Genomic DNA, 12,789 nt, shown 5'->3' with positions numbered 1-12,789 from the left:
ATAAGGCTTGAGGCGCTGAACATGGACTATATCTTTGCCGCGGCAACGCTGATCGGGCGACGGAGTGAGAGGCTCAACCACATAATTTACTGGAGACGTCCGCTTGACGATGCGGTAGGGACCCTGGTAGCGCGAAAGCAGTTTACTGCTCAAGCCTGGCGTAGACACTGGAACCCACAGCCAGACAAGCGACCCTGGTGAGTAGGTAGGAGCGGGAGTCGTTTCGTCGTGGTGCGACTTCTGACGCTGCTGATCTTCCGTAGTTAACGATCGGGCCAACTGACGACACTCTTCGGCCTGCTTGGCAACGTCGGAGATGGGTGTGCACTCTGACTCATCGGGCCGATAATGAAGTATGGTGTCCAGTGTGCATGAAGGCTCACGGCCATACAAAAGAAAAAACGGAGAGAAGCCGGTCGTGGCCTGCGTGGCGGTGTTGTATGCGTAGGTCACGAATGGTAGTACTGCGTCCCAGTCGGAATGGTCCGCCGCGACGTACATAGCAAGCATGTCACTCAGAGTGCGGTTGAAACGTTCGGTCAGTCCATTGGTCTGAGGGTGATACGCCGTGGTGGTGCGATGGATCGTGCGGCAGGACTTAAGAAGGGCCTCTATAACTTCAGACAGAAAAACCCTTCCTCGATCACTGAGGAGTTCACGCGGCGCCCCATGCCGTAAAATGAAGTGCCGAAGTAGGAACGAGGCTACTTCGCGTGCGGTAGCAGCAGGCAGGGCGGCAGTCTCGGCGTACCGGGTCAAGTAGTCGACAGCAACAACGACCCATCGGTTGCCATCTGCAGTGCAAGGAAGAGGTCCATAAAGGTCGATTCCTACACGGTCGAATGGTCTTGCTGGACACGGTAAGGGCTGCAAAGGCCCAGTTCCTTGGTGGGGAGGATATTTTCGGCGTTGGCATCGAACACACGAACGGACGTATTGACGAACGAAGCGGTACATGCCTCGCCAGTAGTACCGCAAGCGCAAACGCTGGTATGTTTTGGGGACACCAGCATGGGCGCAATGTGGCTCTTCGTGAAAATAGGCACACATTTCAGAGCGTAGGTGGCGCGGAATTACTAAGAGCCACTTGCGACCTTCGGGTTGGTAGTTGCGACGGAAAAGCAGTCCGTTGCGAAGGGCAAAGTGCGACGCTTGCCGGCGTAGTGTCCGAGATGCAGCGTTCGTTGATGAGCCAGACAGAAAGTCCAACATGGAGGAAATCCAAGGGTCTTTCTTTTGCTCGGACGACATAGAGTGGATCTCCAATGGCGACACGTAGCAGTCGGAGCTCGAGACCCGGTCGCTGTCATGAGGCAGCGGGGAGCGCGAAAGGGCATCAGCATCATTGTGCCGCCGGCCTGAGCGATACGTGACGCGAATGTCATACTCCTGTAACCGCAAAGCCCAGCGCGCTAGCCGCCCAGAAGGATCTTTGAACGAGGACAACCAACAAAGCGCGTGGTGATCTGTGACAACATGGACAGGACGCCCGTAGAGGTACGGGCGGAACTTCGCAAGTGCCCAAATAACGGCCAGGCATTCTCTCTCGGTCACAGAATAATTTGTCTCGGCCTTTGTTAGCGTGCGACTTGCATAAGCAACGACATACTCGTCATATCCTGCCTTGCGCTGAGCGAGAACTGCCCCCAAACCAACTCCGCTCGCGTCCGTGTGAATTTCGGTAGGGGCCTCAGGATCGAAATGGCGCAGGATTGGCGGAGATGTGAGGAGATGGCGCAGTTTAGTAAATGCGTCGTCGCAGGCCGTGGACCACTCACAGATGCCGCCTTCTTTGCTGAGGAGCTTTGTCAAAGGTGCGATGAGAGATGCAAAGTTGCGAACGAATCGGCGAAAGTATGAACACAGCCCAATGAAGCTGCGGAGGGCCTTCACAGTTGTCGGCTTGGGAAATTCCGCCACAGCACGTAACTTGGCAGGATCAGGCAGGACACCAGCTTTAGAGACAACGTGGCCAAGGATAGTAAGCTCTCGGGCAGCAAAACGGCACTTCTTCAGGTTGAGCTGAAGGCCTGCGGTCGTCAAGCACGTCAAAATCTGCTCAAGTCGAATCAGATGCGTCGAAAAATCGGGAGAGAAGATCACAATATCATCGAGGTAACAAAGGCACGTCTGCCATTTGAGTCCACGGAGAATATTATCCATCATCCGCTCGAAGGTTGCAGGCGCATTGCAGAGGCCAAACGGCATAACGTTAAACTCGTACAGGCCGTCAGGAGTAATAAAGGCCGTTTTTGCACGATCAGCCTCTGCCATGGGAACCTGCCAATAACCCGAGCGTAAATCAATGGAGGAAAAGAACTCTGCGCCTTGTAGACAATCAAGGGCGTCATCAATTCGCGGCAACGGATATACGTCTTTGCAAGTTATCTTGTTGAGCCGGCGGTAATCGACGCAAAACCGAATAGAGCCGTCCTTCTTCTTGACAAGTACTACCGGCGATGCCCATGGACTGGTGGAGGGTCGAATCACACCGCGTTGGAGCATGTCCTCCACTTGTTCATCGATTACGCGGCGTTCAGTGGGGGAGACACGGTAGGGACGTTGCCGTAAGGGTGCGTGACCACCGGTATCGATGGTGTGTTCGACTGTGGTGGTACGTCCCAGACCAGTCTGGACAGAATCAAAAGACGTCCGAAATCGGTTCAGCAGTGCGAGAAGCTGGTCTCGTTGGGACGGTGAAAGGTCGGCATCAATGGCGCGAAGGAAGACGTCTGCAGACGGGGAGGATTTTGCTCCTGAAGGAGCACACAGCCCACTGATTTCAAGCGGGGTTGAATCGTCGGGCACAGCCACAGCGACAACAGAATGAACGGTCTCGACATAGCCGACGCACTCTCCGCGTTGCAAGGTGCACGGACACGACCCGTAGTTGGAAAGGAGAAGTGTAGTTTGGCAGTTACGAATGGGAAGCAGGGAGAAAGGAAGCCGAAGACAACGTCGCTGGTGAAACAGGGCAGAAGGCGTAAAGAGTACTGTCGCATTGGACAGAAGTGGGCAGGATAAAGAAGCTAGCACGGCAGAATGAGGAGGAATGCTAACTTCTTCCGTGAGGACCAGTTTGATGGCAGAAGGAGCGGGCGGTTCACCGGTGGTATGATCCATGAACGGGAAGAGCTCTACTTCGGCACGGCCACAATCGATGACAGCTCTATGTTCAGAAAGGAAGTCCCACCCCAGTATGACATCGTGGGAACAGGAAGGCAGGACAACGAACTGAACAGCATACATGACGTCCCGAATAACGACACGGGCAGTGCACATGCCAGTTGGATCAATGGGATGAGCCGTAGCAGTCCGTAATGAGAATCCAAGATGCGGCGTCCTAACCTTCTTCAAGCGGCGGCAAAGTTTGGCGTCCATGACAGAAACGGCGGCTCCAGTATCGACAAGGGCTAAGACTTCAGCGCCATCTATGGTAATATGAATGACGTTTGCGGGAGAGGGAGGAGGCCTTGGGCAGATCGACGACGGCGCAGTTCTTGCCTCCGGAACTGCGGCGCCTAGTTTTCCGCTTCCGTTGGAACAGGACGACGACGCATGGGAGATAGTGAGCGGCGTCGCGGAGATGAAGACCGACGGCTTCCGAAGTCACGACTATCGGGCGGCATAGACGTCATCGGCGAATACTCCTGCATGAGTGGGGAATGGGCGTAGGAAGAAGCTGCGGCAGGGTTGCGTCCTGTCGCCGTGGCGCGGCGGCAATAGCGTGCCACGTGTCCAGGAGCCCTACAGGCAAAGCAAATTGGGCGATTGTCCAGCGTCCTCCAAGGGTTGGTGAGCGAGGGACCAGACAACACCGGCGGACGTAAAGGCCGGGTGGTGGGGAAAACGACGGGGCTCCGAGGCATGTACCTGGCAGCGACTTCAGCGTAAGGTCGTTGAGGGATAGAGTCGGCAAAGTGTATTGGAGCGGCCATCGTCACGGGGTGCATAGAGTCTGCATAAGGCAGGGTTGAAGTCGCTGGAGCTTGGGGTATGGTGGCGGCATAGGGCACAGGGGCAACAACGGGGCTTGACGGCAGTGCAGCTGGGAGGGAGTCAGCGACTTGCTGCTGGATAACGGTCCTGAGTTCAGGGCTGAGAGAAGATTTTTGCTCGGGCACATAGTTGATGATGGACAACTGCCGAGCCACTTCCTCTCGCACAAACTGCTGGATCCGTTGAAACAAGGTACCGTCGCCGTCATCAGCGGACAAGCTGGAGACAAACTGATTTTCTGCGAGGGGTCGCCGAGTGAGAGCCCTTTGCTTCCGCAACTCGTCGTAACTCTGACAAATAGTAACGACCTCGGCCACAGTTTGGGGGTTTTTCGCCAACAGCATATGGAAGGCATCGTCGTCTATGCCTTTCAGAATGTGTTTTATCCTTTCTGCTTCGGGCATGGCACTGTCAATCTTACGGCACAGGGCGACAACATCCTCAATGTAAGAAGTGAAGTTTTCACCCCTTTTCTATGCCCGCTCACGCAAACGCTGCTCTGAGAGGAGTTTTCGAGCAGCGGGGCGACCGAATGATTTTATGAAGTCGTCTTTAAACTCAGTCCACGTTTTAAGACGTGCTGCGTTGTTCCAGAACCATTGCTCTGCGAGCCCAGTCAAGGAAAATTCGACATTATTCAGCTTGAGGCGGTCGTCCCAGTGGTTATGGGTACTCACTCTTTCAAAAGTAGCAAGCCAGTCCTCTGCGTCTTTCTCGTCGGTGCCGTTGAATGAGGGAGGGTCCCGCTCACGAATTGCACCCGCGCAGACGATGGGTGTTTGGGCAGGCCGGGGGTCATCGTTGCGAGACATGCTGGGAGGGTCGAGTGTCCGGTTGCGGAGCTCCAGCGTAAGAGAACGAAGATCGTTGCACCTCCACCAAAACTATAAGAGGGTTTTCAGGCTTTATTCTTCACCGCACCAGCAGCAGCGGTAGCACCGAAGCACCAAGTCGCGCTGACCAGCAAGTCGAGACGGAGAGCCAACGAGACGAGACTTCTTCTTCGTCCCAGCGATGGCGATGGGACATCCACGAGTTGGTGCCTCTTCCATGTGTGGCTTCTGTGTCACATACCCACGTATTGCGAATGACCAGTGCTGTCCACGCTCCTACATTATTTAAACGAGTATGGTGTTGGCGATGGTCTTCCTTACAATATATATATATATATATATATAGTATTGTCATATTACGGCTGTACGAAAACCTGTGTACTATATATAGAAAGTAGTTTAGAGCACACATGCAATCTTCCAGCCGTTGCCCTTTCAATGTACTTCTAGCCTCATAGTTTGTTAAAACAACCATTGTGCGTTTTAATTACTCCAAAGTTTGGAGCAGCTCAGCTGTTTTTTTAAGTAGGACCTAAACCCTCATCACATAGTTCCATTCGGGGAGATGGTGTAATTTTTTATGCGACTGCATCTCATTCACTCCCCTTGTCCCTCCATACGGCGTTGTTGTCCGTCCACACCCCTCCCCCTACACTATAAAAAAAATAATAGTTAGCGGCGCCCGGTTTCGATACCACGACCCTGTGGGCGGAACGCGAGATACATGGTGCTCTTCCCACTGCGCCACAAAACCGAGACAGAATCAAATGCTACGAACGCGCCTTATATCCTTGACTCATTCAAACCACGTCAAGATGCTACTGATAGAACGCATGATGGGGCAATGATTGACACTTGCAATAAAAGAAAAGAATCTCCCACTTACAGCAACAATGATGGAGTAAAGGTCGTTGCGATAGCGAAGCCCCAAGCATACCACTTAGAGAGATTGACCAAGATTGGCCAATAAAGCATAATAATAATCATAAAACATAATAATCATACGCGTTCCGGACACGTTTCACACGATTTCAGAATCAATCCAACGAAAACACCAAGTGAACCCCACGATGCGTAGCATCTACACAGGGTTCCCCTCGCGGGGACGTGGGCGCAATTTTTTGTTTTTTTTTAATGCAGAGCATTTCAGTAACTCACGATGTCACCCGCGTTGACGTCCGTAGTCCGCACCGTCGTTCTCCCTACTATATAAAAAAAAAACTATCCGGCGCCCGGTTTCGAACCCTCGACCCTGCGGGCGGAACGCAATGTACATGGTCCTCTACCCACTGCGCCACCAAGCCGACATAGAATGGGACGCTACGAACGCGCCTTATATCGTTGACTCATTCAAATTACTGCTGACGAGCGCTCTCTCGTCAGCAGTTGCCACAAGTGCAACAACATTACGTAAAAAATACTATCCGGCGCCCGGTTTCGATCCCTCGACCCTGCGGGCGGAACGCAATGTACATGGTCCTCTACCCACTGCGCCACAAAGCCGGCACAGAATGGGACGCTACGAACGCGCCTTATATCATTGACTCATTCAAATTACTGCTGACGAGCGCTCTCTCGTCAGCAGTTGCCACAAGTGCAACAACATTACGTAACGCAAACTACTTAATATCGTGCGCCCCCGGAAATGCTCTGCATTTGATCGTTCCCCTCGCGAGGGGGATGTTTCACTGCGTCTTCTCTTGGTCGAGGGACCCGTGGCGCCATCTGGCGGAGGCGCGGCACAACTCGTAGCACTTTGAAAAGATGCGGCGCCAGCCAGCTGTGTGTATGCGTGCCGCACTTGTACAAATGGCGAGTGCATTGGCTGTCCACAGAGCAAAGCATTCGTGCAAGTAAGCCGTTGCAGTCTTTCCGTTCTTGTAAGGAAGAACAATTTTGTTTATGTATGCGCGCATTGGCAGCTGCGATGCACACCCATCCATCAAGTACTGCATTGTGGCACACACCGGCTAAGGATTGGTCTTATAGCACACAACGTTCGCAAGTGCAGTTGTGATCTGATTTTGGATTTCCTTGGGAGGCCCCAGCCAAACGGCCAGGGCCATTCAAAAATTGCTGTGAAAGCTCAACCCACGGTGATCTTTAGTAAAAGGCGAAAGATCCCGCGGGGATTCGAACTTGTGACTGGCAAAACACTCCGAGCGACATACCTGGCGCTCCAGACAACTAGGTTACGAGCGGGCGCACCGGTCTGAGGAGAGGCCTGAGCGTGTTATTCGTTAACTGTTCCGCCGATGGGGGCCTTTCGCGACGAACAAACAACAGTCCCCGGTGGCCAAACGTATTTGTAACAGAATAAACGAACACTGGCTAAGCTAATTACACTTCTGAATACCTGTTGCCGTTGCCAAACTAAAGAGGCATGTCATTGTTAATAAAACATCATAGATTTAAAACTGGTGAGCAACATAGTAGCTATATACAACAGGGTTATAGTTAACGCCGAAGTTGCAAACCAAGATGGCGGCATTCCTTTGTCGTATAGCGAAGTGAGAAGATGAATGTGGACGTCTTGGGCGGTCTTCCGGGTCTTCCCCACGCTCCCGGGGATTCGTAGCAAGTGGTAAACACCAACCCAGTCTATCCATCAGGAGGTTGCCGCCCTGCTGCAGGACAAGACGGCCGGCCTCTTGCAGCTCTACACGGACGGCTCTAGCGTCACTTTATTTAGTGGCGCTAGACGGCTCCACGTGCAACCGTCCATGGGCAGAGCTAAAGCCACCTGCACGGCAATGGAACTTGGCACCAGTCGAGTGTGCTGCCTGCCCTTCCCCGCTTCCTCCACCCATGCAGAACTTGCCGGGCTGCACCTTGCTGCAGACCTGCTCCTGGAGATGGGCAACCATATTCAGTGGGCCGTCATCCTCACCGACTGCCGGCCCGCTATCTCGCGACTGCGAGCGGCGCACCGGCCATCGAGCTCCAGCGGCTACATGGAGCGGTCGCTGGCGCCGAAGCTTCACGTGCACGTGGTGGAGTCCCGCGGTTGTGACCTGCGGCTCCACTGGAGTCTGGTTGCCATCTCGTGTCGGAATCACCGGCAATGAGGTGGGACGCCCAGGCCGGAGGTGCTGCTCGCCAGGAGGGGGTCATTGCTTCCCGCGACCTGAGGCCCTTCGATGCCGCACAACCCATCCTGGCGCGGGACCCGGACCCCGGAGTCATCAGCGGCCAACCTCCACAGGTCCTGCTGGGTGCATTAGCAGGGACATCCGTTCGATGCTCCTCCGCATACGGCTCGATTGCTGCAACGTGACAGCCCGCTTGAACCGACAAGGCCGCCGGTCGTCGCCCACGTATGTGCTGACTGTCCAGTCCCCGAGTCCCGGGACCACCTGCTCTGCTCCTGTCACCAACACGATGCCCCGTCAACAGAGCGAATTCGGGCTGCACTCCAGCTCTAGGGCTGCCCAGCCACACCCTGATGGACCTGCTTCTCCCGACGGGCCCCAACTCCATCCGGCGGGAAGCATTCCGACGAGTCCTGGCCTTCCTCGAGGAGACCGACCTCATCCAATGGCTGCAGCCGAATGCCTGCTGGCCAGTCTTACGCACTCCTTATCTCTTTCTTTCTCTCCCTCTTTCTCCGTCCCCATATGTTCTCACCTATCTCGTTTCATCCCCTCTTCCCATTCCCTCGGACTGGGTTCTATACAGGTGAACTCCAAAATGCGTTCAAATGTCCATTCGCGTTCGCACAGACGCCCAGGACCCAGCTCAGTCCCCGCCGCGTGAAGAAAATACGCTGCGTGTCTAGAGAACAACGTTACGGTATGTGCCCCCGGGCAACTTTTTATTTTTCTCTTTCTTAGTAGGCCACTGGCCCCTCCGCGAAGGAATTCTCATCCCGAAACTTCTAGAGCGCGTTAATCCCCTGACGTGTATTTAAAAGCCAACTCAGAAATCACGAGCGCATTCGCGTTCGCACAGATTCCCGGGACCCAGCTCAGTCTCCGCCGCGGGAAGAAAATAAGCTGCGTGTTTTGTTATCATATGTGCCCACGGGCAACTTTTGATTTACCGCTGCACCGCTGTGCGGTGCAGCGGTAGCGTAGAGGTAAAGAGTAGAGGTATAGTATCCGCGCGCGTGTAGAAAGACCGTGGTTCGAATCCCGGGGCTGGACAATTCCCACAAAAAAACGCGCAATTATGGAATTGCAGTTGGGGCTTTGGGTGCGGCCTGGCCCCGGCGACCATTGCCGGCAACGCACTCCCTCACCAGAGCAGGATTGGCCACCTTGGTGCAGTAACGGCCACAACCTCCCATGAATACGCCAATTAACCCACGGCCCTCAGTCTCCAGTGTCTGCGAAGCAACTGACCACGGCGGCGGTCAGACATGTGACTCAGCAGGGCGTGCTAAAAATACTTGGACCCGGACAGGCCGCCATTGGAATCTGAACCTGGCAACGTTTAACACGAGAACCTTATCTAGTGAAGCGAGTCTAGAGGTGGTGTTTAGGGAATTAAAGGGCATCAAATGGGATGTCATAGGGCTTAGTGACGTTAGGAGAATATGTGAAACCTTTACGGTGCTGAAAAATGGACACGTTCTATGTTACCGTGGTCTAGAGGACAGGAGAGAACAGGGCGTGGAATTTCTAGTCAATAAAAGCATAGCTGGCAACATAGAACAATAATATAGCATTAAAGAAAGGGCAGCAGGTCTTGTAATTATGCTCAATAAGAGGTACAAGCTCAAGGTGGTACAGGGCTATGCCCCCACGTCCAGCCATGACGACCAGGTATTGGAACGCTTCTATGAAGATGTGGAATCGGCAATGGCTAAAGTAAAAACACAGTATACCGTAGTTATGGGAGCTTTAAATGCATCAGGCTGGAGACAAGGCAGTTGGGAACTATAGTCTGTGGTGTAGAAATAGCAGGGGAGACCTACTAGTTGAGTTTGCAGAATGGAATACCCTACGCATAATAAATACCTTCTTCTGTAAACGGGAGAGCCGGAAGTGGACGTGGAGGTGCCCTAATTGGGACCATAAAAATTAATTAGACTTCATATGATGCGATAACCCTGGCGTCGTGAAGGATGTGGAAGTGCTAGGAAGGGTAAGGTGCAGTGTCCACCGTATGGTAAGATCTCGAATTAGACTACAAGCTATTACGAAAGAAGCCGAATAATGAGCTAACAGTAAGGCGTAAAGTAGAATAATTCAGGATCGCGCTGCGGAACCGATACTCAGCTCTTACCGAGGAAGTTGAGCTTACGACACAGGAAGCCAGCGACAACCTTACACGCATTATCACGGAGTGTGCAGTAGAAGTCGGGGGCACGATGGCTAGACAGGATACTGGTAAACTTTTCCAGGAGACGAAAGATATAATAAGGAAACGGCAAACCATGACAATCTCCACCCCAGCTGACAGAATAGAACTAGCGGAGCTTTCGAAGTTAATCAAAGTGTGTAAGACAGCTGACATACGGAAGTATAATATGGAGAGCATCGAAGACGCTGTAAAGAACGGAGGTAGCCTGAAAGCAGTAAAGAGGCGTCTTGGCGTGGGGAAAAATCAGATGTATGCACTTAAAGATAAGCAAGGCAATGTCGTCACAAATAGGGATAACATAGTCACAGTGGCCGAGGAGTTCTATAGGTTTAGTTTTCTGCATATTAATTTTCAGGCCCACGGTTCTACTCCGTTCGTCTAGTGCGGAAAGCATGCTTTGCAATTCGTCCCCCGAGTTACTTAGCAAGGCAACGTCATCAGCAAATCAGCAAATGGCGACATATATTCTTAAGTACAATCATTTTCATGTTGCTATTTTAGCTATGCGAAGGAGGGAATGCTTTAACACACTTGGCAAATTAATAAAATGGATCCGGCATGGTTGTATTTTTATCATAGAGTAAAAATATGTTACCGCTAGCGGTTGTGCCCGGCGGTGGCCTTGTTGGCCACTATACTAATTACACGAATTGATATAGCACTTGCTGAGTTATCTCTTACTCGTCAGAATCAGGTAGCTTCACCGTCGATTCGTACGCAATTAGGTACCCGTGCGGCTACGAGAAACGGCTAGAAGTCAAGCTTTATTCGAACCATCCCGCAACAAATTGTGCCAAGGTGGGGTGCTCAGAGGGCTACTTACTGATGGTCATGGGAAGCAGGTCAACGTAATCTCTATTGACTTTTCAAAGCCATTCGACACTGTTCTTCACTCTAAGTTGCTTAAAAGACTCAGCGCCATACCAGCATCATACCAGCCTAGTAGATTTAATTGCCGATTTCCTGTCCAATCGATCCCAGTGCGTCACCTTCCACTCGGCTGACTCACCTTTTGTTGATGTCACATCAGGGGTTCCCCAAGGGTCAGTTCTTGATCCTTTGTTGCTTCTAGTTTTTATTGATGACTTGCCACAGTCCACCTGTTGTAAACTACGCCTCTACAACGACGAATGTGTCTTGTACAACACCATTACCTCCCTTCAAAGTCACCACCTTCTTAATGACTCGTTTAGTGCTTTTTTTTCCCTTGGTGTGAAACATGGCACATGAATACCAATTTCCGCAAAACAGTCACGATGTCCTTTAATGCCGGACCACAGTGGTCAGTTTTCAACTGCTCCTTTAATGACCTAGAATTTCAAACAGTTTCGGACTCTAACTATATCGGCGTGATTTTTACTAGTAACCCCTCCTGGTCTACACATATAAACTCAGCCTGCACCAAATCGGTTACAAAACATCGCTACCAACGACGCAGTCTCTGAACAGCACCACAGGAAACAATAACTAATGCACAAAACACTAATTCGTCCGGTTCTTGATTATGCCTCCATCTTTTATGCATCTTTATGCCTGCATCTGTCCGTATAGGAAAGAAGAAATAAAAAAAATTGAACTCATGCAAAAAAAAAAATTATTACGTTTCATTTGTCGCCACTATGACCATGATTTTTCGCCTACATCCACCCTTTAATCTTTAAACCTCACCTCACTCCCTACGCGACGCGGTATCGATTCACTAAAATTCTTCCACAGGATTGTTCATTCATCCAATCACTATTCCGATAGCAGCTATCTCATGTATACCATGCCAGGCAGATCCTGGAGTAGGCCCGCCCTAAACATCAGTCCATTTCATGCGCACACCAATGCATTCAAATGTAGTTTCTTCTTTTTTTTTTCCTGCCATTATAGAACACTGGAACTTGCAGCCGGGTGACATTCGGTCCCGATCGATAAATTTATTTCTGATGTTTATTGAAACTCGTGTTAAAACAGGAATTCTTTGTCTTGTTTGTATCCTTTATTTTTTTTGTTTGTATGTGCTCCCCGTTCTACAACCCCCCTCATTGGCGGTATAATGGCGGTTATCTTATAATTATTCCATGTGTATTGGCATCTGCAGGATTGGGCACTTGTGCACTGAAGGGAGCTGCATTGTGTTATTTTTCTAGTGCACATTATACGGTATTGCAATGGGTGTATGTGTGCGTATGAGTGTTTTTTTTTTCTCGTTCCCTCAAGTGGTTATCTTCCCCTCGCCACTTTGTATTAGAAACACTACAGCAATAGCCCTTTAAGGGCTACAGTATGTACAAATAAAAAGAAAAAAAGGAAGAAAGAAAAATAAACAAATAAATAATACGGATATGTCAAGTGCACCCATAAATACAACTCCCTCCATCCCTCTCCCTCCCTCCCTCTCCCTCTCTCCCTCTTCCCCTCTCTCTCTCTCTCTCTCTCTCTCTCTCTCTCTCTCTCTCTCTCTCTCTCTCTCTCTCTCCACCTGTCTCTCATAAGTCGAAGTTTTAGTGTTATAATTAATAACATGGGTTCCTACGGTAGGTATGTGGTTGCAGAAATTCCGAAATGATGGCGAGCGCTGTCCTACGCGGGAAAATTGAACTTAATTCTACTTCTAGAGGGGTATAAGATGAAAAATACCGCTGGCCTCTGTATGCTCTTGCTC

At 51.3% G+C, this 12,789-nt stretch overlaps 1 protein-coding gene across 1 annotated transcript in view; it reads right to left on the bottom strand.

Moving 5' to 3' along the window:
* LOC144153145 (uncharacterized) overlaps positions 1-12,789 on the bottom strand; it is a 34,210-nt gene that overhangs the window by 5,870 nt on the left and 15,551 nt on the right. The window contains exon 4 of the mRNA XM_077684796.1: positions 8,030-8,199. Within this exon, the coding sequence (XP_077540922.1) occupies positions 8,030-8,199 (170 nt within the window). The remainder of the gene's footprint in view (positions 1-8,029; positions 8,200-12,789) is intronic.

Source organism: Haemaphysalis longicornis, unplaced genomic scaffold (assembly GCF_048455015.1).
Source record: "Haemaphysalis longicornis isolate Haplotype H1 unplaced genomic scaffold, Haemaphysalis longicornis Haplotype H1 scaffold_9, whole genome shotgun sequence".
NCBI classification, from domain to species: domain Eukaryota; kingdom Metazoa; phylum Arthropoda; class Arachnida; order Ixodida; family Ixodidae; genus Haemaphysalis; species Haemaphysalis longicornis.
The sequence above is the reverse complement of the archived record's forward strand: the minus strand, read 5'-3'. Positions and strand labels throughout refer to the sequence as shown.